The 27,325-nt window shown below is 43.4% G+C and overlaps 1 protein-coding gene across 13 annotated transcripts; it reads left to right on the plus strand.

Annotated features, from left to right (window-relative positions):
• Positions 1-621: 621 nt before the first annotated feature.
• ZNF23 (zinc finger protein 23) lies at positions 622-27,202 on the plus strand. Of its 13 annotated transcripts, none has more exons than XM_081119502.1 (8): positions 622-648; positions 2,751-2,815; positions 2,945-3,270; positions 5,854-5,964; positions 17,271-17,335; positions 19,504-19,630; positions 20,251-20,364; positions 24,919-27,202. In XM_081119502.1, exons 5-8 carry the CDS (start codon positions 17,303-17,305, stop codon positions 26,721-26,723), a joined length of 2,079 nt encoding a protein of 692 aa, XP_080975628.1. In that variant the 5' UTR covers positions 622-648; positions 2,751-2,815; positions 2,945-3,270; positions 5,854-5,964; positions 17,271-17,302; the 3' UTR covers positions 26,724-27,202. The 13 variants fall into 13 exon arrangements, with proteins under 13 accessions (XP_080975628.1, XP_080975630.1, XP_080975622.1 ...); XM_081119504.1 differs by having other exon boundaries at positions 2,948-3,288; XM_081119496.1 differs by having other exon boundaries at positions 2,948-3,270.
• Positions 27,203-27,325: the final 123 nt, after the last annotated feature.

Raw genomic sequence — 27,325 nt, forward strand, 5'->3', positions numbered from 1 at the left:
GCCAACTATCCTGTACCCAACAATGTAAAAGAAGTATGTGTCTCTCTGTTTACTATTTATCCAATCTCAGAGATTCCCCTGCTTTACTTCCTCCTGCCTCCCTAATCTACCACCAATAGTTTTCATGTAACTCCCTTGTCTCCTCCTTTGATTTCAATGTAGAAAATAAGGCCCCAAACTGCCATCCTCTGGAGCATTTCCTCAATCCGTTGAGATTTTGCTTCCTGGCAACTATCATCGGTTTGGGTCAAATAAACGCATAAAAATTCTTACAGGTGTGGATGTACGTGGACAAATTAGTGATGAGAATAGCCTGCATTTTGAGATAGCTACAGCAACTGTAACGTGATATGAAAAGATCTGTGATTTCCATTGGTGACAAAATCACAGGTACTACTGTAGTTTCTTGCCAACACGTAACTGAAGGAAATGCTAAATTCCGCTTAGAACAAGCGAAAACAACCGTAAACCTTATCTCCTAGTCAAGGTCTCTGAGGATCCCAGGTTAAAAAGCCCCGCACCGGTAGTAAAGCCAGAGAACCACGGAGCTGCGCGCTCCGGCATCCTAGAGAGGAAGCCTGTAAGGCTCTGGCGGCGCGCTGCCTATGACGCAGTTCCGGTCACGCCGTACTTCGCGCCTTCCTTTAGGTGAGTTTTGGGGTTTGTCGCCTGAGAGTCCCTATTAGGAGCCCTCCTTTCACCTTTAAGGAAGATTGTCGCCTTTGTCCCTGTTGCCCCGGCAGAAGGAGTCGGAGGCGGCCTTCGAGCCGGTCCCGCCCGCCCGCGGGTGCCTTCGCTCGCCCAGCCCGCTTTGGGAAATCGAGGCCACGGATGGGAAGGAGACGCGCTGCGTGCCGGGCACAGCCCCCTAGTCCCTCTGCTCGTTGAGCCTGCAACTAATTATTGAGCAGCTAAATGCAAGTCGCTGTTCTAGGTTCCCGGGGTGCAGCTGTGAATGAGACAGGATGTGGGTCCCGGCCTCCGGGAGCTTTCAATGTAATGGGGCAGTTACATATTAATCAGATCTGATCTTTTCACCTCACCTGGTCATAACCGAGTAGCTGCAGCCTGTTGCTTTTAGGTCGAAGACCAGGTCCTTGACATGCACAAGGCCCTGCGTTGCTTGGTCTCTCGCAGCTGCTTCACCCTCGTGTTGCAGCTCACTCCTCTTGGCTCTGCTACAGTCGTCTTGGCCTTTCACTTCCAGAACGTGCTTTTCCACTTGCTGTCACTTTTGTAAAGATTTTCCTTTCATTCTAGTTAATTCCTGCTAAGTCTTATCACCTAGGATAGATTCTCCCTGGCACTAGTCACAATTGTGATCTTAAAGTTATTTATTAGAATCCTGGAATAATGTGTTTCCTTTAGTCCAGACCAAGCTCAATGACAAAAGGGATCACACCGTTTTTTTCTTTCTCCACTGTGTCTCACACTTGGCCAGGAATGTATATAATGTTTGTTGAATGAAGAAAGTGCAGATCAACGTATAATCTCAAACTGGGAGATGTGGTGTACAGGAAAGGGAATACAGTACTAGTGGAGTGTGTAACATGGGGACCTGACCTGCTCTCTGCGGCGTGATCTGAAGGATGAGCTGGCATTACCTAGGTGAAGAGGGTCTCAGGCTGTTGGAGAGTATTGCAGGTGGCAAGAATCAGTTACAAAGGTTCTAAGGTTGGAGAAGAGTGGTTCATACAGAGGCAATAGCATGGACAAAGGCCCTGAATTAGCATAGCAGAGGAAACTGAAAGAAGGCTAGAGAGGCTAAACTAAGGAGAAGGGTGGCACAGATGAGCCTAGCAGGAAATTTTAGCTTGCAGTGTTTCTTTAGGGAAGATGCTGGCTGTTTGGTAGAATGTGAATGCTTAACAAGAATACAGAGTGTTCATAAGGGATATAATTAAAGTAATAACCCATACATTTTAGCATGCTGAGTTGGCCTTTGAAGGTCCTTAGCTGTTATCACTGGGTCCTAGAATGGGATGATGAACAAAAAAGATGCCCGCCTCAAGGTCCAAGAAAAGGAAGACTTACTGTGAGACTGTTTCTGAATTTTCTTGGCTACTCATTTATTACATCTTAACCTTAGAATCACTTTATCAGGTTCTAAGAGAAATCTTGTTGGGAGTAGATTGGAAGCAACTTAATATAGTTATTAAAAGCATGGCCTTTGGAATCTAGCAGATCTGGCCTGGGATCCAAGTTCACACATCTACCAACTGAGTGAGTGACCTTGGTAGAGAAAATTATTCCCTTAGCCTTGTATTCTCATTAGGGAAAAAAGAAAAGTTTCAGAGCATTATTGTGAGTACTGAATAAGAGAATGTGTATTTTTCATCTAAAAACATCCTATTTGTTTCTATTTTCTTTATGTTTCCCAGTAAGATTATATTTTTAAAAACGAAAGTCTGGGTTTCCTCTTGTTAGGTTTTGCTTCTAGTTTTTTGGTGTCTTTAGCTCTTTGTGTATTCATGTTCCCCTGTACTCATGTCCTGCCTGGGACAGACAGACAGCATTGCTTGACTTTGGGGGAGTACAGTACTTGCCTGAGGGCAAATTACCCTTTCAGAGGCTGTTTTCTCCTAATTTAAACTTCATGGTATGGTATGGATTAAAAAAGGAAATATATTCCACTTTCCCAGTGGTAATTTGGTAAATGATTGCTGCTGTTATTGGCAGGTTTGATGGTTTAAAGGTGAACCTTTGACTGGGCCAGACTCACTCTTGGTTCTGTTTGCTTCTTCCCTCAGTCCCTGCCCTTCACTGAGAGGGAGCCCAGGTGATGGCAGCCATGCTCCTGAAAGCCTGGCACCAGGTGAGCTTTGAATCCCTCAGGTCAGTCTTTGAGAGATCTGGTTTGAAGGAAATGGGGAAGGAGAGGGATGATTCTGGCAAAAGTCTTAGAGCCAGAGCAGTAGGAAGACCCTCTGTTGTTTCTCTCCAGTAGGACTGGATGCTGGAGGAAAGCTGACGGTGAGGGGCTGAACAGCCAGAAGCCCACCAAACAATGGCTGGAAAGAGTGTCCTGGGAAGCAGAATTGTAGCTTCCTACACTCTGAAGGTTTCTGCTGAGCTGGAGGGTCTCCAGGTTTAGAGGCATCTGTGAGAATGAGAGACTCAGGCTAGTGGAGCAGGTATCTGGTCGCAAGGTTCTTAGGAAGTAGTGACAGAAGGGCGGCAGGAAGAAGACAAGAAAAAAGCTCCTATCATTTATCCTCCTAAAGAAAGAAGTTTGGGCTTCAGAATCAAGGACAGTGTGTCCTGCTTGAGGTCAGTGCTGCTCGCAAGGTGAGGTAGTGGGCGCTAATAGGAAAAACATGCACTAGGACAGGACTCCCAAAGTTAGGCGTCCCATTGGGCCTCAGTGGCCTTGAGCCAGTCATTTAACCTCTTTGCTTCTTAACTGACTTCATTTGTAAAGTGAACATTAAGTAACCTTACATTTGTAGGACAGAAATTGTTTTTTTAGTTGTATTTCACCTTTTGAGACTGACCAGTTGCTGGGTGTTGCTTTATTTACCATTTCCTTCCTGGAACTTATTTATCCAGTAACTTAGCATGAACCATATCCTACACGCCATTCTGGATTTCTGATATGTGACAGGTCCCTCTGCCTGACTGTTTCACTGATACATTGTCTTCTTTGTAGTGCCTACCCTCTTCTGTAAATATTGGTATGTAACTGGTATCACCATCTCGAAGTCCTGACTAATTTCTAGATTGCTGAGTACTTGACACTTCTTCCTGGGTACCACTTCCAGAGAGTTGCCAAGTCTGATTGCAGATTATCAGGTGCTTCTGTTCTGGGGACCACGCTTTGAGAACTGTTGTAGTTAGTGGTAACTCATTAAATCATTGAACTGAGTGTGTCAGGTTGTTATTTAAAGTAGATCATTGTATGTGCTGGCAGAGGATGGATTCATTGTGGGACAGCCTGGAATTGGAGCTGTTTAAGTGTCCCCATCTGTTGAAATAGTGTACTGATTGTAACATAGTGAAGAAAAGTTAGATTCCAGAAGTATTTTGGCAATAAAATTGTTAGGATTTGATGACCAGCTGCCAAAAGTGAGCAGTGACGGGCAAGTTAGTCGAGACTCAATCTTAAGTTTCTAGTATAGGAGACGGGGCTGAAATTGGTACTATCAACTGAGACAGGGAAAGAATATTGTCACTCACTGTGCCAGTTAGTTGATATGAATTAGAAAGGGAGCCAGTTTCAGGGAGCAGATGAGTTTAGTGTTTGCTGGTGGGTCAGACATGTTGGGTCAGCGGAGAGTCTGAGGCAGTGCGGGGCTAGTGGAAAGTGGACATCTGCAGAATCAGGGCATTAGAAAGTGGGAAGATATTCACCACATGTTCACATACCCACGTTTGATACTAAAGTCTAAGGAGTGAACCGAGGGTCTAAACCAGATGCTGAAGCTTTCTGGGAAGGTAGACTTGGGGACATCAGGGAGGGGAAAGGATGGCTATTGAAAAAAATATGAGGCTTTGTTGGTAGAAGCTATTACAGATTGGCTTGGGGGTATAAAGAAACATGGCTAAAAGAGCTACCCAGTAGCAATTTGATTCCAAAAAGCATATTCTCCCAGGAAGACACATCAGGAAGCAGACTACTAGACTGCCCCAGGCAGCACTGAACTCCCCCTCCTGGGTGTGAACACAGGAAGGACAGCCCCTTCAAGTGACAGATGGGGGTTGGATGCGAGGAGCTTGTCATGGCAAACCATGACTCTGTTCTTATTATGTAGGCTTGAGGTCTGGGGCAGAGCGAGCACTGGGGCAATGAAGGGGGAACAGGTAGGTCCTGAGATGCCTCCTGTGAGTGAGTGTCTGGACATACTGAAGCTAATTGCCTACTTATAGGTCTAACAGTAAAGGACTGACATTATTTACAAAATCCAGAGATTTTGCTCTGGGAGACTCTCCAGGGTTTTTGAAATGTTTTTATCATGCTTTATAACAGTGAATTTTATGTCCTAATGGAAGCTCTTCTGATCGTGAGAGAAGTTCCAGATTTTTGGTTGTAGAAATAGTCATTTAATGGTCTAACACCCAGTTCTTTCACCTTTTCTCATTAGCCATCACTAATAGGACTCCTCCCGCATACTGTCCCGTGTCCGACACCCTGTCCCTTAGTCAGAGAATTGGCTCTGGGACAGCAGGAACCTCTTGTTTTAGGAGGTGGTGACCTTTGAGGACGTGGCTGTGCACTTTACCCAGGCAGAATGGGCTGGCCTTTCTTCTGCACAGAGATCCCTGTACAGAAGTGTGATGCTGGAGAATTATGGGAACTTGACATTTCTGGGTAAGGCCATTTCCTCCTGGGACTCAGATTTATGCTTTCCTGCCTCCTTTTTTTCTTATGGCCTGAGGATACGGTGTGGAGAATGAGGGGTTGTCTCTGGTATCCCCCACTGTACGACTCCAGGACTGAGGCTAGATGACCCACTTCTTAGGTTGCTGGGTAGGGAAAGGTCTTGGGTCAGTTTGGTCCCAATGTAGGGAATTGCTGTCCCCTCCTAAGAGTAGTCCCACCCTCCCAGGGGCTCTGTACCATAAGGAATAGGTAGTTTCTGTTGCCAGAGCCAAGTTCTCAGCTTGTTGCTATCCCTGCATTGTCTAGGGAAGGGTGTAGCCCCTTCCCTTTGTTTGTACTTGTCTTGCAAGGTCTGACTAACTTACCTACTCTTAAATAGGAAGAGGTTAGTTTCTTCTTGATCAAAATCTCCTTTGCTTTCCCCAATCCTGAGCCCTCGTCCGTGTATCTTATTTTTACTGAGGTTCTTGGGGTTTTCCTTCTTTTGACATAGCAGACAGAGAGCTGAAAGGTGCCATTTTCTCCCTTTTCAGGGTGCACAGTTTCCAAATCTGCCCTGATCTCACTTGTGGAGGGAAGCGATTTACCTTGGGGCCTGGAGGCACAGGATAACCCACCTGTGGAGAGGACCACAGACAGTAAAGGTAAGTGAGACAGGCATAGAACTGGCAACTGTAGACCTTTACAGAGCAATGTGTTTTAAAATGAACCATGCTGGTAAGGATTTAAGTAAAATAGTTGATTTTTCCTAATAGGTAAAATATGAAGCCTTTCCCACCAATTTTAACTCTTATCAGGATAACATATTTCCACTTCATGCATCTCATATGAAATTCTGAATCCCTTGTTCCTTTCTGAGCTTCGGAGTTGCCTATCTCAGTGGCCCTTCTTCCTTGGACAGGATGGATTTATTCAGGAGCAGTTTGTCAGCACTTGCTGTGTGCCAAGTTTTGTTTAAGACTCTCTGAAGGATACAAGTTATAGAGATAGATGTAGGAGCTTTTTAAAAATGTGTTTTGAATGCTTCTGTTAATATATAGGCAGTGGGCTATGGGAGCTCGGCTGGAGAGGTTGGAGGAATTCCCATTTAGAAGTTCAAGTAATGCTTCTTCAGTGGCAGGGCCATTTGTTCCTAATTTGACAGGTTACAGTGGCTGTCTTGGAGAGAAAGAAGGTAGACTATCTAGCCTGAGGAAGGGAATAAAGAATCCAGTAAATCATTGTGAAGAACTTTGCCGTTTAATGTGCAGGAGAATCGCCTGGGGGGCATATTTTAAACTGGGTATTTTTTTCTGGAGCCTGCCTGCAAGTATTCCTCAGCCTTTTCTAGTAAGTAGTGCAAAATCATGAGGCTTAGGACCCAACGCCTAAGCAGGACTTCCTAGAATCTGGGGCCAGCACAGAGTCTGCAGAATACCCTGACCCCCCCTTTCCTTAGCCGATGGTGTAGGTGAATGTAGTTGGTGTGTCTTACCCACCCAGCATTGTGTGGAATATCTAGAATGCAGACTTTGTGGTGGACCTCAGGGCTCTATCCTGAAGAATTTACAGCACAGGAACAGGAAATGAGAGAGCAGGCAGGACAGGACGTGGAGCAGTAGCGGTGTCCCTTGCCACTAGTGACATAGGCTAGTAATTGCAGTATTTTAGATGTATTAACATAGTATGTGGTTTGATTGGCATGAAGGAAATTGAAGACATAAAATCTGGTTAAACTATTATTACATAGGAGACATTAACTTTTGAGTAAATGAATTGGGTAGGGGACAGTAGTAATGCAAAATGGAAGAGGAAAGAGTGTGTGGAGCTAGAATTGACCAGATCTTATAAAAATGCGGCTATAAACGGGAAGAGCTGAGTCAGATAACATTGGGAAGTCATGGCACAGGAGTTGCTTTTTGAATTCATGTGAATTCAGGTCTGAACACAGTCTGAGGCTCCTTCAGAATGTGTAAGTGGATGGCTAGAGAGGCCATTGAGAAGGCAAGTGGAGAGTCTGAGGTAAATGTCAGATCTACAAGTACATATGCAAGGGTACTCTACAGAGTTGTAGTTGAAATGACTCCCAGGGAACACAAAGGTGGGCTGAATCTTAAATATTAAGTGACGTTTAATTTTAGCAGGAGAGGGAAGAGAACGTAGCCAGAGGAGGGTCACCAGGAAGGAACAGTGAGACTTAAGCCAAGGGTAGAAGGTTCAGGGTGGATGCTTTGTAGAGAGGGAATCAATGGGAGATAACAAAATTGAGGCAGAACTATAGCCTCTTACTTTGATTAGTTTAGAAATGAAAGAAAACATAAATAGCAAATGTTTTTCAAACTCTTTTTTTTTTCTTATGAGCCTTAATAGTTACTACATTTTGTATCAAAACCCCACATACTCACATATTCTCTAAAACTGGAGTATCAGGAAACAGATTCACCTTTGGCATTACAATGTGTGCGATTCTATCCTGTCCTGTCCTGTCCACCTAACCTAACCTAACCTAACCTAACCTAAATATAGACCAGAGTATTTCATTTTAAAAACTGTTTGATAGTTACACACTGTCAATTTCACAACTAACGTTAGGCAATTTGAAAAACGACTCTCAAGAAAAAATTGGATGTAAAGGGATGATCATTAAGCCAAAGTGGACCTGAGGATGTAAAGAAGGAGGTTGAAGAAGAGGAGGGATGATACAGCTGATAGAGCAGTGTGCCAGGGGAGGGATGATACAGCTGATAGAGCAGTGACCCAGGGGAGGGATGATAGAGCTGATAGAGCAGTGTGCCAGGGGAGGGATGATACAGCTGATAGAGCAGTGTGCCAGGGGAGGGATGATACAGCTGATAGAGCAGTGTGCCAGGGGAGGGATGATACAGCTGATAGAGCAGTGACCCAGGGGAGGGATGATAGAGCTGATAGAGCAGTGTGCCAGGGGAGGGATGATAGAGCTGATAGAGCAGTGTGCCAGGGGAGGGATGATACAGCTGATAGAGCAGTGTGCCAGGGGAGGGATGATACAGCTGATAGAGCAGTGTGCCAGCCAGGGGAAGGGAGCAGATGGCCTCTGGGGTGACTGGGAAGAGTGAAGCTTGAGAGGCTGGCTTGGGGTAAGAGGATGTGGAAACGGAAGGGATGGAAGTTGAGGGCACTGCATTTGGGTGGCTTAGTTCTTTCAGCAGGAAGGAGGTGATAATCACCGGAGAACTAGGAAGGTGGGGGTTACTTGGAAGAAGTGTGGGGATTCTGATTGAGACAAATGGTGGAGTATGGGGCAGCGGGGGAAATAAGAGTGTTTTCATTATTGATTGCTCAGTCCTGATTTTATAACACTGAGCAGCCTACTAGCGAGAAAGAGGCAAGGTGTGGGACAGGCCACCGTGCTCAGTCATCCTGCTCATTCTTTTCCAGACTGTTGGTTACCCTCTGTCTGCTCCAGTCTCAGAGCTCTCCTCCTAAGGTCCCTCACTCATTTAACTCACACTCAGAGGATGAATGTGATTAACCAGCAGATAACCAGATAGCCCAAATTAATGTCAAAACAAAATTAGTTAAGTGTTTTATATGAAATAGATTTACTTTAACTTAGGTAAAATGTCACCCAGTGTTTAGGAACACAAATGCTATTTTATAGGTGGCTGTTTGCCTCCTTTTTGCTTATATATATAAGAAGGAATACTCTGTAGTCTTGGTGTGTCTAAGTAAACTGTGTTCTACCCTTTCCAAATTGGCAGCCTATTTAGGACAGTAGTTGCTGCATGTTTGAGGTTCAGACTTCTTTGAGAGTCTTATGACAAGACAACAGTTGCCAACAGTTTTAGGGTGTTCACTCATCATCTGTGGAACTGCAGTTACTGAGGGCCATGTCCTCTAAGCACTTCCTGGATTTCCTTTCCTTTGTCTTGCTACAGCCCAGTGCCCTTAATGCTCAGTGACTCCAGTTTTTTGGGACATTTGCAGAGTATGGATTTTTAAAAAGAACAATTCACTCATTGCCTTTGTATCTCTTTAGTTTTATTTCCTGACTCTTGAGTTTTGCCAGCACCAGTGTCACTACTTACTCTTAGAGCCTATAACTTCTTCTTTGGTACTTTGTAGGCCTATAAGAACCATAAGGTCAAATGATACCAGAACATACTAGGGAGAAGTTATTCAAATATAGACTCTGGAAAAGCTTAGGAAGGATTCAGATATCTCATGTGTACACTGATACCCTGTTCCACCTTGACAGCTCTCTGCCCATGTGATATTTGGCACTTTTCTTGCCAGCAGGCCAATGTGGAGAGTGAAATAGTAATCTCTCAAAGCCCTATAATATTTGATGCTCTTTTGTTTCTGGTACAATTCTCAGGTGGCACTTATGTTTTCTGTTTGTTGTGTCAGATACTGAGACCAACATTGGCAGTGAGTCCACATCAATACAGGGAATTTCTGAAAACAGAGACATGGTGTTATCTTGTGGTCTGCAGAAGAGTGTTCTTCAGAGAAGCAACTTCCTAGAAACATGTAAACTGGAGAAGTACCAGGAAATTTCCACAGGGAAAAATGGTAGAGGAAAGGCTCCAAGAATCCACTGTGACAGGAAACCGTTCCGATGTGAGGAGTGTGGGAAATGTTTCAGCTATTTTTCTCACTATGTTAGACACCAGAGAATCCACACTGGGGAGAAACCTTTTGAGTGTAGTGAGTGTGGAAAAGCCTTTAATGGCAATTCCTCATTGATTCGGCATCAGAGGATCCACACTGGAGAGAAACCCTATCAGTGTGAGGAGTGTGGGAGAGCCTTCAATGATAATGCAAATCTGATCAGGCACCAGAGAATCCACAGTGGGGACAGACCGTATCACTGCCAGGAGTGTGGAAAAGGCTTCACCAGTAGTTCTGAGTTTGTTATACATCAGAGAATCCACACTGGGGAGAAACCTTACGCGTGTAATGAGTGTGGAAAAGCTTTTGTTGGTAATTCACCACTACTTCGACATCAGAAAACCCACAGTGGAGAGAAACCCTACGAATGTAATGAGTGTGGTAGAAGCTTCGGAAGGACTTCCTATCTTATCCAACATCAGCGTATTCACACAGGGGAAAAGCCTTATTCTTGTAAAATATGTGGGCAAGCCTTCAATTTGCATAAAAAACTAACTCGACACCAGAGGGTCCACAGCGAGAAGAAACCCTTTGACTGTGTAGATTGTGGGAAAGTCTTCAGTGCTCAGGAACAATTAAAAAGGCATCTGAGGACACATATTCAAGAGTCTTCCTGTATATGTGATAAGTGTGGAAAAGTCTTCACTAGTAAAAGAAATCATCAGCATCAAAGAATCCATTATGGAGAGAAACCCTATGAGCATGTCAAGTATGAAAAAACCTTTAGGACTTCTTCCCAGCTAGGTGATCATGAGCATGGCCACCCTGGAGAGAAACCGGAGCTGGATATTTGTTGTTTTGGCCTCCCAGAGTTTTTTACCCCCTTTGACTGGTAATAGTATATTAAATTTCCTTTAGGATTTCATCTTCTACTCAGGAGTTGAATGTGCAACATAGGCCTGGCTCAGCCATAGTTGTTGGTTCACATGTCAGTAGGTGACCCAGGATGGTCCAGTTATAATCCAAGAATGTGGCCAGAGTTAACAGGAAGAAATACTGTTCTTTTCCCCTTAGTCTTAAAGCTGAGAGGAATTCCTGGATTCTTGTGGAAGCTGAGAATAGAGTCAACAGAGCAGAAAAGAAATCAGAGTTTGAGAGTAATCAACCTTGACAATTCTGTTTAACAACTATATTAACTATGTCTGAAGCTAGAAATACATCTGGGTTTTTGAATTCCAGTAACCAATAAATTCCATTTTGTTTTTGTTTTGCTCAAGCAAATTTAAGTTTTCTTTCCTTGGAACAGCACCTTATCACTATAACAATTTTTAATAATTGTTATAATTATTTAATAATCTTGAGGGATAACAAACATGATGGAGAAATGCTTTGTGTGTATGGTGTATAGGAAAGTCTTCAGCTCTAGTCCCAGCAGCCCCCGTGATTATAACAAGAATGGGAAACCCATTGGAACACATGATAGCCTAGGCTGCATTAGGACACCGCCAGTGGATAGACGTTTTAACAACTTAAGCTCTGTGATAAATGTTTTAGTGTTACTACAAAACTATCAGTGAATCTATTTTCAAGAAAAGCCTTAACTATGTAACCAAAAGCAATCACTGAAACTTTCATTTTGCTTACTCAGTTTTTATTTGGAATGGATACTATTCTAGGCATTAAACTGGTAAATGCCAGGCTATTGTAGCTTTTCTAGCTTGGTGTTTACAAATTTATCCAGAATAGCCTCCCCACCTGCCCTTTGCTCTAGAGATTCTGTTACTATTAAGAAGGAAAGAAGAGAGGTTGGCAGACAAGGAGTGGTCTCTGCTTCTGCATGCTTTCTGTAGAACTTTTGTAACTTGGGCATGCGCCTGTTTTAGGAGCTGGAGCTTCATGGTTGTTTAGGAGGCCTTATTTTCTTACCTATAAAATTAGGGGGCTGGTTTGTGATCCAACATTTGGGCCCAGCATTTCTGTAACTGATCTTCCTTAGATAAGCCTTTATTCCTAACTAAAGGTCTACTTTCTGAGCCTAGGAAGAAGTGGAAACAACACATTGCCATGAGCAATGTAGTCCCCAGCACTCTGCCCAATTGTGGGACCATTTTCCTATCTGAGTAAGAGAAGCCATGTAAACTGCTCATTTTGGGAAATAGTGATGATCAGGATCAGGGCAAAGCAGAGAAGGGCTCCTGGCAATGGTCAATGATCCCAGGCATAAGACATATCCTAACTCTAGTGGCACAGAAATAAGGAAGGGTTCTACCCTGGAGTTGGAGCTGGAGCCTTTAGATTATGTCAAAACATATTTATTGTCTACTTGCTTTGTGGTAGGCCTTGTGCTTTAGCTGAGGATAATGGTGTTGAACAAAATAGATATAGTCCCTGCTCCCTGGAGTGACTAGAGAAGACATTTAAGTAAACTGTCACCATTAAGCACAAAAGTGCTAAGCACTGAGAAGTACAGGATGCTGTGCCTCATAACTGGCAGGCCTCCCTTATACTGGAAGGTTTGCTTTCTAAGGGAAATGGGATTTGAGCTGAGACCAAGTAACAAGACAGGGTGGGAAGGGAAGGGCATTGTAGGTTTAGAGAACAGCTTGTTCAGCAAGTGGGGCTGAAATTGAGGGTGTGTGTGTGGGGGGAGTGGGAGTGCTAAGAGACTGGAGAGGTGAGTGTGGGCTCCAACCACCTTCAGTGCAGGAAGGGATCAGAGCTGGAATGAGAAAGACCAACACTATCGGGGTTGAGAGGAACCTTAACAGTGGGCGGTCCAATCCAGTGGCTTTCAGTGCATTTACTGACCCCCAAAGGGCTCATTTTGGAATTTTATGGGAGTGTTTTTGTTACAGTGTTTGGTGGTGGTGGATGGGAACGAGGAGTTCCACAAATCCTGTAATGCACCTCTTGAAAAAGTTTTCAGATACTTGTCTTCCTGGACTTTCATGTAGGTGAAAAATGGTTATAAAATACCTGAATCTAGAACCTGTTCTTAAGGCAAACATAATGTGATTCTTTAGGAATACGATCAAGACAAGATTGTGCTGTGTTTCATTTAAACTTTACCAAAAAGGGTTTCACCATTTTGGATCCCACCTTGTGATTTTGGAAACATCAGTGTAAGACACAGCAACGTGGCTGTGGCATTCAGGCACATTCTAAGTGGAAAGGAAAATACCTGACCACTTCCTTAGGTCTCCTACAGCAGCAGTCACGACCAAACATTTACATATTGAAATGTGTTTTTAATTACAAATTATTTTCCTTTTATTTTTTCTTTTATTACAGTTAAGGCATAACGTTAGTTTTTAAAGTGTAGGTTGTTAATATTATTTATGATCTTCTAAGTATTACCTATGATTTTCATGACAAGAGAATAAAGTGGTCACCAGGAAATATCTGTTACAAAAAGGGTGGCCTTGGCTTTGATACCGTGTAACCCACCCATCCAGTCCATAGACCCCCAGATCTGGCTGCGCCCGCGTCTTTACTAAGATACAGATCCCCCGGGTTGAATCCAGCGCTCGCCTCCGAGTCGTGCCTTCCTCAGTCCACCCCGAAGAGCAACCGTAACCTGACAGATACCCATACCCACGGGAGAGGGTCACATGGAGCCTGGCACCTGGCGCCGGGGTTTTGCGCGCAGAGGGCGGGGCTGGAGCACCACGGAGAGGGAGCGACGCTCCTGCTAGAGGGGCTCCCGGAGCTCGGCCCGGCCTAGTGACGCACTTCCGGCCGCTCGGAGGGGGCCCTCGCGCAGGTGAGTGTGAGGCTTCGGAGGGTGGGGTGGTGCCCTCGCTGGGAGGCTCGGGGTGCGTTAGGGATGCGCATCCACCACCGGGGTCCGAGCTGGGTCGCCCGCCCCTGGAGGAGGGAGCAGGGCGGCGGCCCCTCCTCGACTCCCGCCCCGGACTTGGTGGCCGAATACGTTCTGTCCTGTGGGAAGCGAAGCCTGTGTTACTGTCAGCCGCGAAGCCCCGAACGCTTCGTTCGGGGAAAGATGCTACTGACTTTTGGGAGGCTGCGTCGGAGCGACTAGAGGGTGGGATATTTGCAGGGGTGAAGCAGCCTCAGGGGATGCCAGTCCTTTGACGTGTTGAGGTTCTGCAGGGGCTTTTACCAAGTATGGATTGTATGCTCTCTGGATACTGACACTGGGTCGTGGATCAAGGCCCAGTGGAAAAGCAGAAAAAGCAGAGCCCTTCCCGTCCTCCCGAGAGTAGAAGAAACAGATTTTCGGAAGGCGTTGTCTACTGGAGCAGTGTGAGTTCCAAAAGGTAACTGGACCCTACTCTGCAGCTGTGGGATGACAGTGACCTGGGAATGATTGTTACAGTGTAATTACCGATGTGCTCAGTCCTAGAATGCACATACAGTAATTCCGGAATTGCTAATTCATACCCTCATGAAAAGCAGGTTTACTGATGTCCACCAATAAAGACCTGAGGCTATAAAACAAAAATGTATTGAGGTCTTAAAGAATTCGAATGCAAGAGATGCGGATTCAGGTAAAAACCCAAACTAAGTTCTGGAGAGAAGGAAGAAAGGCAGGGTTTATAAAGGCAAAAACCACAAAATGTAATTCTTTCATGCAGTTGAGGGATTGCTGGCTAGGTTAACAGGGTTTGGTTAGTTCCAATATGGAAGTAAAGGAGGTGAGAATTGTTAAGGAAGGAAGTAAAGTCCATATGTGTCCACGTAGCAGTTGTTCTAAGATGTTTATGTTTCCAGCATGCTTATGGCTCTGCCTTGAGATGAGTTTAGAACAAGTTTTGTGTTTTGATTTAGTTTAGCAACAGCTACATAAAAGCAGTTCTGAAAACAGAGGCATTAGATATGCACAGGCCCCACTTCCTCAATTGCCTCTTGACTATTTTAAGTGATGCTCAGCAATGTTTATTACATTTTATTTTTTTCCATGATCACTAGCGGGCAGCATTTGAGTACAGGTCTCTATAGCCTTGTGGTATATAGTTAAAATACTGTTTTCCAAAGTTACTTAGTTCTTTTCTTTCTTACCCCTTCAATGTGGTTATGTTACTCAGTTGCAGGATAGTTAGGTGTATTTGCTGTAGTTTGTGTTCTTTTTTGGGTCATCACCCCCATCTCATCCTGGTTGGCTGATTTTTTATATACAGCGGTACCTAGGTTTTCGAACATCTCCGTTGACAAACATTTCGGTTTACTAACGCTGTAAACCCGGAAGGAAGTGCTTTGGTTTTCGAACTTGCCTGGGAAGTCAGACATGCCACACAACTTCCACTGAGGGCAAGATCCTGAGGCCTAGCTGTTGGCTGTTGATCCCTTGGTTTTCGAACGTTTCAGATCCCTTGGTCTTCTGGAACGTATTACATTTGAAAACCGAGGTACCACTGTATATGCATGTATACTTATTTATTTGGATATGTGAAACATTACAGTGGTTATGAAAGTCAGAACAAAAGGCACACTCAGAGACGTGATACTCCTCCCTCATCCCTTCTACCCAGTTTCCTTCCATCCTGTTCCCATTTCAAGATTCCTTTCATCCACTTCCCATGCACACCTGGTGCAGCCATTCTCCTTAGTTTTTGGTTTATCTTTCCATTTCTTTTTGCATAAGTGATCAAAGACACATTTTTTTATACTCCTTTTTTTTTCTTACACAAAAGATTGCACACTACCTTTTGCACTTTGCTTTATTTTATTTATTTGACAATATACTCTGGAAATCACCCATATCATAGAGATAACTGTATTTTTTTAAAATTCCATTCATGCATACACAAGACTGTGTCTAATATGGCAGTTAAGAAGCATAGTAGTAAAATGAGCACCCATGAACACCCCACCCCATTAAGAAGGAGAACATTGCCAGTACTATTGCATCTGTCTGTGTGCTCCTCCCCAACCCACCTCGCAGCTTCCCACCCCTTAGAAGTAATAACTGCCTTGTTAGAGGTAACGTGTTAACGTAGCCTTACCCATTTTTAAAAATAATTTTTATCACATATACGTGTATATATAATGTGTTTAGTTTGCTTTTGAGCTTTATGAAAATGACAGCATATAGTGTCTGTAGTCGTGTGTTTCTAAATTCATCCATGTTGTGTGTAGCTGTGTCATTCATTCTTGCTGCTGGGTAACGTTCCATCGTAAAAACTGTATGACAGCTTATTTTTGTATTCTCAGTGGACATGTGAGCTGCTTCCAGTTTTTGGCTATTGAAGTGCTGCTAATGAACAATTCTGTACATATCTTCTACATATGAGTTTCTCTGGGGCAGGGGTGGGGAACCTTTTTCCTGCCAAGGGCCATATTTATAACATCATTCGCTGGCCATACAAAATTATCAACTTAGAAATTAGCTATGAAAAAAGCTCCTAGATTTATTGAATTTCGAGTCCCGCCTGTGGTTGCCTTGGAAGGGCCAGATCAAATGATTTTACAGGCCCTATATGGCCCATGGGCCAGACGTTCTCCACCCCTGAAGAGTGGGAAAAACAAAGTAGCTCCAGATATGGAGGAAACGAAAAGAATGATAAACCAGCGTTTTCCATAACTGCAGTAAAGTTGAAATCCTGGAAGACATAGATGAAACTTTAGGAAAGTATAAATTTTCAAGACTGATTTTAGGATAAGTGAAAACCAGAAAAACCAGTCCATGTGTTTTTGAATATTATGAACAAGGGGCTCTGGGTCATGAGGCCCTAAATGCGATAGTGATCCCCTCTCTCAGGTAGCTGAAGTCTTGGCTTCTTTGCTCTCAGAAGGCTGGAAAATATGTGGAGGCAGCCTGATACCTCGTTTCTGGTCCAGCTTCCTCACGGTGAGTCTGGGCCATGCAGAAGGCCGACTTCCCAAGGTCTCTACAGAGACATTAGGGCTTGAGGACACTTCAGCTGTGTGAGGAAACTGGCAGGATGTAGGGGAGCAGCTGTCCCTTTCCACGTGCTGCCTCCCTGGGCCTGACTCTGAGGCCTCTGCTGGGCTGCAGCCCTCCTGCCTGTCTTCTCTTGCCATATAATTGAGGATGGTGCTTGTTTAGAGAAAGAGAAATAAATCAAAGGTCTTGGTAATGTCTTGTCTCTTGAGCAGAATCACTGATACACGAATGTTTGTTTTTATTCTTTAGGCTCTGTGTGCATTTTTATGTACACTCTTGGGTTTATGATGTGCGTCAGAATTGTAAAATCCTAGGGTTCTTGGCAGTGAGCATCATTGTCATGGCTGGGAGGAGTCCTGGGTACTGAGCAAGTGAACAGATCTCTCCCTTCTTCCTGTGGCAGCGCCTGCACACACTCCTATCCGGACACTGGCTGCCTGTATCTTAGATCTTCTGTTCTTGGTAGGGGTGACTTGCTTCACACTTGTCTCTCTTTGTGTTTTTCCTTAGCTCCAGCCCTTCTCTGAGAGGGAGTCCAAGCAATGGCAGCCATGCTCCTGACAGCCTGGCCCCAGGTGAGCTGTGGGTTCTTCGGGTCTTCCTCTGAGCAGTTTCAGATTGAAGAAACTTAGAAGGGAAGCTGGTGAGCCTTCCGACGAGAGCTGGAGAGGGCCTCCATGCCTATGCCTGCGAGACTGGAACCTGTGGGAAGAGTGATGATGTGAAGAGATGGAAGCAGCAGGAGAGCTTGCCTGAAGGCAGCGGTGTAGTCTTGGGCACACAGAGGTTCTTTGCTCCTCTGGTACAGGGGCTCCCCCAGCAGAGGGCTCTGGGGAATAGGAGATGTGGGAGCTGACCATGTAGGATGCCCCATGTATGGGTGTGAATGGAGGAGGTAGCAGAGGACTGGGATTCCCAGGGACCAGGGTGCAGGTGAAGAGGAACCAGATCAACGTAAGGATGGCTGTGCTTCTAATTCAGGGAAGATGAGGGGATAGGATCAAGGGAGGAAGAGGACTGGAAGCCCTGTGGGACAGGATGTCTCATTGTGCCCTGAGAGGCTTTAAGGGCTTGGGGTACAGTGGCTCAAACTGTATGTCTCATAAGAGCTCTGGACCCTCTCCCCCAGAAAAACGTGCAAACCATATTTTCCATACAATTTTAGGGACTTCATGGACCCCCTGAAGCTCATCCATGGACTTCCATGGACTGCAGGTTGGGAATAATCGTAGTCATAGTAACTCCAGTAACATTGTTTGAGGCTTCCTACACTGCAGGCACCATACTAAGCACTTTCCATGGATCGCTCATTCCTGACAACTGACCTCTGAGATGTGCTGTGCTGGACTCATTACACCACAAAAGGCACGAAGGCAAAGAGGATAGGGTGATTTGCCCAAGGTCACACAGAGATTGTGTGATTCTTAACTGCCCAGTCTTGTGACAAGTGTGGAACCAGTGAAGTTAACTTGGTCATATTTGTGATAGCTGTATCACATCAGAAAGATGTCCATTAGTCCAGGTGATGTGGGCTTCATCAGAAAAGTAGTTGTTAAATAGGGAGGATCTAATTACAATAATGCTTAACATAAAAACCTTCAGGACCTAGTCAGGGTAGGGAGGTATGGGGGTGAGGGAGAGAGAGGGGTCAAGAGTGAATCCCCAGAGTTCTAGCTGAGGTTTCCTGTACAGATGGTGGCGCGTGACACCAGCTGAGGTTTGAATTCAGGAGGAGGCACCAACGTACCTGGGTAAAGGGTGGTGGCAGCAGGCAGTGAAGGCATTTAATTTTGTGCAGAGAAATTATTTGACCTGTCCATGGTCACACAGCGGGTGACTCATAGTAACATGCAGAAGTTAGACTAGATTTGTTGCTGGGTGGAAGTTGGTAGAGTCAAGCAAGATAGATCCTGGCAGAGAGGAGTTGAGGGTAAATCCCTGCCAGTGTGTCCTCAAGGTAGTTAGAGAAGGCTGAGGGGGTCAGAGAGCTGCCAGAGTCTGCAGCTGCTCAGGAGGGTGGAGTTGGGCCTGCAAACATGCAGCATCAGCCCTGAGTGGCAGAGCTGGTGCCGCATAGGGTAATGATGCAAAGAGGAGCAGCCCAAAGGGTGGCCGAGTACCTGGCCAGCAGGAAAGCTGAGCTCCCTTCTCATCCAAACCTTGGGTGAAGTTGGAAAGGATGAGGCTTGAATGGGAGAGGGTAACAAAATGTTGGGTTTTAAGCAAGACCCATCTGGAAGCAGAGTGGGCTGCTGCTGCCACCATCGACCCCTGGTCCCCAAGCCAATCTGGGCAGCACTGAGCTTCCTCTGTTGTAGGTTCTGAAGCAGAAGCTGCACAGCCCCTGCTGGAAAGTTGGTGATGGGAATCAGGCTGCAGATGGGGCTGGATGAGATGGAAGCTATAGCTGACCATTCTTTGGGAGCAGGATAGAGAAGCCAGGACCTCAAGGAGATGAAGTGGGAATGCTAGTGGGTCAGTCCTGAGCTGTGTCTGCCAGTGAGGGAGTGGTTGGTTATATTATCATTTAGAAGTATAAAAATGGCATGAGGTTTCTCCGCAATAAGAGAAGTCAGATATGCCCTGGTTTACTTTACAGGTGTTTTTCTCAAATCTTTCGCCATGTTTCTAATTTAGTGCTCTTCACAAGCTCCCTCCCCGAGCCCTTATACTGCCCTCTGCCCCTCACTTAGGGCCTGAGCCATGGAGTTGGCCCTAGGGCAGCAGGAACCTGTTGTTTCAGAAGTCGGTGACCTTTGAGGACGTGGCTGTGTACTTCACCCCAACGGAGTGGGATGGCCTGTCCCCTGCACAGAGGGCCCTGTACAGGGATGTGATGCTGGAGAATTATGGGAATGTGGCCTCCCTGGGTAAGGCCTCTCCCTCTGGATGCAGACTGTTGGCTGGGGCTTCCTGACATCCTTTTCCCTTACATGTTGCAGGTGGGGTCTCCAGTAATCCTTTACTGAGCGGGAACCCCAGGGGCTGAGATTCTTAATCTCCTAGACTCGGGTTACTGGGAAGGGCAAACCCCAAGCTCTTTTTGGGTCAATATAGGACTTTGCTGGGACTAGTGTGCACTCTTTATCCACCCTATAGAAGCTGTATTTTGAACAGTGTGGAAAAAAGTAACTTACTGTTTCACAGCATTACCTTTAGGTTCCCCTTCACCCTATCTGCTACCTAGGTCTTTCCAAGGATGTCAGTGTACTCTGAATATCTCAGGCCAAGGTAAAAAAAAAAAAGGTGTCCCTTTGAGAAGATTCTCCTTGTTTGTTCTGCATGAAGTCTCCTGGGCCCATGGTCTGGGCCCTTGTCAACTTCTTTCTCAACTTCTCAAGCCCATCCTCCCCCACATACACCTTAGGCACAGACACCCTGGGGCTCTTACCTTCCCTCCCCATTGCTGAGACAATCTGTGAAGAGGTTTAAGAACTCATCCATGGTAGACTACTCACCCTTCTTTCCTATTTCCTTTCCCCCAAAACAGGATTTCCACTTCTCAAACCTGCTGTGATCTCACAACTGGAGGGAGGAGGTGAGCTGGGGAGGCCATCTCCACTGGCTGCTGGAATAGGCACAGACCCTCAAGGCCTCTGGACTGGTAAGGGAGGCACATATTGCCCATTACGCTCGAAAGTTGAACTATTTAGGAAGAGTTAGCATGTAAGCATGAGTTAGCATATTAGCAACATATAAGCATGCCACATTTATTTGCCAGCTGTACAGAGTAAAATTTAAATAAATTTTGATGATTTGTAGAGATAGGTTCAATTAAGACCTTTTCTATTTTCACAATTTGCTATTTCTTTCTAATGCTAAGAACAGATAATTTTCAAATGCCTCATTCTAACTCTTTTTTAATCCTAATTTTGGAATTCTACCTTGCTCAGAAAAAATGAATGGATTCAGTAATTTGGGTGGGGGGGAGAGGGTTCTTGCTGTTTTTCTAAGCATTGTCTATTTAATGCAGAGGATACAGAATTAAGTCTTTACACAGAATGGCAAAGTTGCCTGGTGGTTAATAAAGTATAGTTTTTGGAGCAGGCTTTCTGAGGTTCAGTCCTAACTGTGCTACTTCCTAGTTCTGTAACTTTGAGCAGGTCGAGTATTTAGTTCTCTAAGAGTCAATGTTCTCATCCCTGAAAATGGAATAATAATAAAACTAGGTAGTAGTGCTAGCCTTAAAGTTTGAGGATGGAATGAGGTAACATGTATTATGTGCCTGGCTTATAGCGTGTGCTCAATGATATATTTGTTGTTACTGTTTTTGGTGTTTCGGAAGAGACAGCTTTATATAGTAAGCTGTAGGGAATAAGGCAGAAGGGAGGAAGTACTCTAATTCATTGCTTTTCAAACCATGTGCAAGTGAATTACCTGAGAGTCTTACAAATATGCAGATTATTATTTAGTAAGGCTGGTATAGGGCCAAGATTCTGCATTTCTGTTAAATTTCCAGGTGATGCCAATGCTTTCAGTTCCCAGACCACCCTTGAAGTAGTGAGCTTCTCGTTGGCTCAAGCAGAGTAGCTACCAGATGACTTCCCATTTCCCATGAGGCCCAGCTTTACTTCCTGTATTTGGGGTCCATAAGAATCTCCTACATCCCTTCAATGAATCCTGTTTTTAAAAGACGATTTTAGTGTATTTTTGTTCCTTGTCATTCAGCCAGATGATCCGTGACCAATGAAGACATGTTTTGGACATGGAGAGTTTGAAGTGCTTCACATATAGTGTGTGTGTGTGTGTGGGGGGGGGGTGATATTGTGGAGACCCTTAATCAAAGGAGTCTGGAAAATCTATAAGCAGTAGATATTCCTGAAGTTTTTGAATAGCCCATCAAGATCTTAGCATTGATCTAATCCGTGTGTATAGGTTTATTGGGGTTAGGACTCAAATGGATTTTAAGCAGGCAGAAGGGGAAGGCGTAGGGCACAAGTCCAATGTCGGCAGAGTTGACTTTCTTTTAAAAAATACTTTCTCATGCCCCCAAAAGGTTGAGGGTTTGATTCCCAGTCAGGGGACATAGCCAGGTTGCAGGTTTGATAACTGGTCAGAGGCAACCAGTTAATGTTTCTCATGTAGATGTTTTTCTCTCTCGCTACCTCCCTCTTTTCTTCCTTCCCCTTTCCTCTCTCTAAAAATCAATAAAATATATCCTCAGGTGAGGATTAAAAAAATTACTTATATAAAAAAAAACCTCAGAAGCCCCATCCAATTATTTGTTTAAACCTCATTTGTTGGAACTATCAAATGGCCATCTCCACTGCAAGAGAGGGTGGAAAATACAGATTTTAGCTGTCGTTTTTATTGCTACCTCATTAAAAAAAATGGACGATGTGCTAGTAAGGAAGAAAGGGAGAAAAGATACTGGTCAACCAGTAACCAGTAACATGCCACACTGTAGGATTTGGTAAGTAGAAGGTCACAAGTATAGAAAAGTTGGCAAAGAATGTAAGCAGTCGATCCACATAAATACATATTTTAATCAGTGTGAAAAATGTTCACCCTCAGTAGAAACTAAAGAAATGCAAATTAAAACAATGAGATGTTTCACCTATCATATTGAAAACAATTATAGTAAGTGATGGTGAGAGTACCACAAAACAGGAATAGACTATGGGAGGAGAATATGAATTGGTAGTTTTTCTAGAAGGTACTTTAGCAATACATATCAAGAGTCCTTTAAAAGTTTGTACTTGAGCCCTGGCCGGTGTGGCTCGGTTGGGCATCATCCCATGCACTGCAAGGTTGCTGGTTCGATTCCTGGTCGGGGCACATGTCCTGGTTGTGGGCTTGACCCCCAGTAGGGAGCGTGCAGGAGGCAGCTGATCACTGTTTCACACTCACATCAATGTTTCTCTCCCTCTCCCTTCCTTTCTCTCTAAACATCAATAAAAATATTTTTAAAAACCCAACATACTAAAATGTTTGTACTTGATAACCTGGGTGGTTCCTTTGAGGGCTATATCCTAATAAGGTAATCCAAGATAAAGACAAAGATGCATGTGCATAAAAGTTCGTCATAATTTTATATAATAAAATACTGGAAATAACCTGAATTTTCACTATAGAGGGAATGGTTAAATTAAGATCCTTAAAATATACAGACTTCCAGCTGTAAGTATTAGGGATGCAGTGTACAACATGATGACTATACCTAGCACTGCTGTGTGATATTTAATAAAGTTGTTAAGAGAGTAAATCCTGAGAGTTCTCATCACAGGAAAATAATTTTTTTCCTTTAAAAAAACTTTTAAAAATCTATATGAGAAGATAGATGTTAGCTGAACCTATTGTGGTAATAGTTTCACAATATATATGTAAATCAAACCATCATGCAGTATGCCTTAAACTTATACAGGAAATGTTTGTCAATTATTTCTCAATAAAACTGGGGAAAAAATTAAGGTACCGGTGCAAGATGGAGTCCTATTTAGCAATTAAAATATTTTTACAGAATATCTAAAGACGTTGGAAAATTATCATTATCAATGTTGAAGAAAATTTTGTTTTGAAAAAAAAATGTTTAGAGAAAAATGACTGAAAGGAAAATGACTGGAGAAGAAATACATCAGAAGATCAACAGTAGTTTTTAGGTGGTTATAGTTCAGGTAATTTGAATTTTCTTCTTTGTAAGTTCCTGATGCTACAGGTGGGTATTATTTTTATAATCAGGAAAAAAATTAATAGTATTTTGAAACTGTTTGCTAGGGAGGCCCTATCTGGTTTGGCTCAGTGGTTAGAGCGTTGGCCCAGACTGAAGGGTACCAGATTAGATTACTGCCAAGGGCATGTACCTTGGTTGCAGGCTCGATCCCTGGCCCTGGTCGGGGCTGTGTGGGAGACAACCAATTGATGTGTCTCTCTCACATCATTGTTTCTCTTCTCTCTCTCCCTCTCTCCCTTTCCCCCCTCCCTCCCCCCTCCCTCCCTCCCTCCCTCCCATTCTCTCTGAAAAGCAATGGAAAAAATATCCTTGGGTGAGGATTAAAAAAAAAAAAGTTTGCTAGGGAGATTTAGGTCAATAGGAAAGTGATTATAATGACATACTGGGGAAGAAGGCATATTACATGTAGTTGAGGAGAGAGAGATGAAAAAAATAGAGACAGCATTTTGGGCCCAATTTTAAGAAATTTGGGAACAAATGAAGAGATCAAGTGTTTCTCTATTAAGTCTATAAGGATTATAGAGAGACGAATGAGTTTATAGAAGGAGTTTGAGGGAACGATCAATTTTAGGATTGAATGAAGAGGTAAAAGGCAAGTCAAGGAGAATGCAGCAGTATTCTGGAGTGGGAAGAGATAGAATTCAAGGGATCAGTAGTGGGCCTAAACTTAGCCTTTCCGAAGTAGAGAAAAAAGTCGAAGGAGGAAATTTGGAAAGCCTAGAGTTTAAAGTTCTAAGGAAAGAACCAAAATTCTTTCCCTTTTGCTTCCTTGTGCTGCCTACACTTGCCATCCCCAGTACCACCACATGTTGTTGGATCTTGTACCTTTTCCTTCTTAAGCAATTACCATTTTATTAACAAGGGACACAGTGACATAGGGATAATTGAGAAGAAACTGCAGAGTGTAGTAAAGTATGGTGTGATGGAAAGAATGCTTATTTGGTGGATAAGACCTAGAATTTTGTTCCACTACTGTCACTTTTAACCTTCATGTTATTTGTTATTGGTTTAGAGACAGGTAGTCTTTTAAAATCATTACTTTAAAATTATAATATTGGCACATGCTCACAGTACAGAAACTATATAAAGCTGGGGAAAATCTACTAAACTTCCTGTGTCAGTTTGCTGTTTCTTGTGTCTTCTTTTAGAATTATTCTAGGCATGTACAAATATATATGTCTATGTCAGCCCTTTTTTTTTCCTTTACACAGATGGAATATCCTCTGCGTACCATTTCTCAACTTGTTTTTCAATGTAACAGTATATCTTAGACATCTTTTCCTGTCAGCATGTATGGATTTATTTCATTTTCTTGCCAGCTACATATTATTCTACCTTATGGGTGACCTTAGACTCTTTCACCTAGTTTAGTGATTTTAAAGAGCCCCTTGATTTCTGTGATCCTTTAATTCTTTCTATCACAGTTCTTTTTTTCTTCTCTAACATGGTTCTTACGTGACATTTTCTGTTTTCTGTTTTTTATAATAGATATTGATATCCAGACTCACAATAATATGGCAAAAGAAATGTATGAAGAAAAACATAATACATCATTTCTACTTCAGGGGGATTTATCCCAGGAAACAGACTTCTCAGAAGCCTATATTCTAGAAAAACAACAGCAGGAAGTCCACCTAGTAGGAAATATGAAGGAAGAAAACAGCAGTGTCACTGATACAACAGTGAAAGATAACACAAGCCCCATGGAGGAGTGTTTGTTTAGTGAGAGTCCAAACTTGAATCAGTGTACTACCATCATCTCCATTGGAGAAGACACCCCTGAGTGTACCAGATTGGATAAATCCTTGAGCTTTGACACAAAACTTAATCATCATGAAATAAGTAATTCCAGGGAAAGACCATTTGAATGTGAAGAATTAGTGGAAACCTTTAAGTATAACTCTCAACTTAATCATCATCAAGATAGCTACACGGGGAAGAAGCCCTACCAGGGTAAGGATTGTGGCAAAGCCTTTAGTATCAATGCAAAATTAATTTGGCATCGAAGATTTCATAGTGGTGAGAAACCCTTCAAATGTGTAGAGTGTGGGAAAAGCTTTAGTTACAGTTCCCATTACATCACACATCAGACAGTCCACAGTGGGGAGAAGCCCTATCAGTGTAAAGTATGTGGGAAAGCCTTCAGTGTTAATGGGAGTCTAAGCAGGCATCAGAGAATCCATACAGGAGAGAAGCCCTATCAGTGCAAGGAGTGTGGAAATGGCTTCAGCTGCAGTTCTGCATATATCACACATCAGAGAGTCCACACTGGGGAGAAACCTTATGAGTGTAATGACTGTGGGAAAGCTTTCAATGTTAATGCAAAATTAATTCAACACCAGAGGATCCACACTGGAGAGAAACCTTATGAATGTAATGAGTGTGGGAAAGGCTTCAGGTGCAGCTCCCAGCTTAGGCAGCATCAGAGCACCCATACTGGAGAGAAGCCCTGTCAATGTAAGGAATGTGGAAAAGCCTTCAGTAATAATACAAAACTCATTCAGCATCAGAGAATCCACACAGGTGAGAAGCCCTATGAGTGTACTGAATGTGGAAAAGCCTTTAGTGTCAAAGGGAAGTTAATCCAGCACCAGAGAATCCACACAGGTGAGAAGCCCTATGAGTGTAAAGAATGTGGAAAAGCCTTCAGGTGTAACTCGCAGCTTCGACAGCATCTGCGAATCCACACTGGAGACAAGCCTTATGAGTGTAATGAGTGTGGAAAGGCCTTCAATGTCAATGCAAAACTAATGCAGCATCAGAGGATTCATACTGGGGAGAAACCTTTTGAATGTAATGAGTGTGGGAAATGCTTTACTTCTAAAAGAAACCTCCTTGATCATCACCGAATACATACTGGAGAAAAACCTTATCAATGTAAGGAATGTGGGAAAGCCTTCAGTATCAATGCCAAACTAACTAGGCATCAGAGAATACACACTGGGGAGAAACCTTTTAAGTGTATGGAATGTGAGAAAGCATTTAGCTGTAGTTCTGACTATATTGTACATCAGAGAATCCATACTGGAGAAAAACCCTTTCAATGTAAGGAGTGTGGAAAAGCCTTCCATGTTAATGCCCATTTAATTCGGCATCAGAGAAGCCACACTGGGGAGAAACCCTTCAGATGTGTGGAGTGTGGCAAAGGTTTCAGCTACAGTTCTGACTGTATTATACATCAGACTGTCCACACTTGGAAGAAACACTTTGTGTGTAATGTGTGTGGGAAAGCCTTCAGGTTTAGTTTCCAACTTAGTCAGCATCAGAATGTCCATCATGAAGGAAAATCCTAATGAGGAAGATGTAGAAAACTCTCAAGATTAATGCTGAACTGAATCGGTATCATCAGATTCACCCTGCTGGGAAGCCCTGGGAGAGATGAATATGGCAATCTTCACATGGAAACAAATCTTTCTCATTTTATTACTTTTAAAATCAGGAACAATGACTACTTAAAAAGTAACATTCAAAAACAAATTGTTTTATACTAGCAACCAATTAGAAAATATAGTGGAAGAAAATATCCCATTCCCAATACCATCAAGAAAAGTAGATTTTCTAGGAATAAACTTATTAGCAGTACCTATATAGATCTCCACTGAGGGCCACAAATAGAAATTAAATAAATGGGGAGAAAGAAATGTTGTTCTTGGATAGGAAAACTCAGATATTCACTGTACCTAAATTAATTTATTTCCCTTTCATTTTTGACAAGCATGCATCACTTTTGTAAAGAGGAAAATCAATAAAGAGTTCCTTGGAAAAGGAAAAATGTGAGTTGAGTAAATATTTTATTTTTGTGGAATAGAGAAAACCTTTCTAAGCATCAGATGAAATTTAGAAACCAAATATAAGGGAAAATATCGGTAAATTGACTTCAAAATTAAATGTTTTT

The sequence above is a fragment of the Miniopterus schreibersii genome, assembly GCF_964146895.1.
Source record: "Miniopterus schreibersii genome assembly, chromosome: 18".
Taxonomy (NCBI): Eukaryota; Metazoa; Chordata; class Mammalia; order Chiroptera; family Miniopteridae; genus Miniopterus; species Miniopterus schreibersii.

Coding starts and splice junctions, on each gene's coding strand:
- ZNF23 (XM_081119502.1), top strand. CDS start 17,303: ATGGCAGCCATGCTCCTGACAGCCTGGCCCCAG. Junction 17,336..19,503: donor TCCTGACAGCCTGGCCCCAG/GTGAGCTGTGGG, acceptor CTGTTGTTTCAG/AAGTCGGTGACCTTTGAGGA. Junction 20,365..24,918: donor CCCTCAAGGCCTCTGGACTG/GTAAGGGAGGCA, acceptor TTTTTATAATAG/ATATTGATATCCAGACTCAC.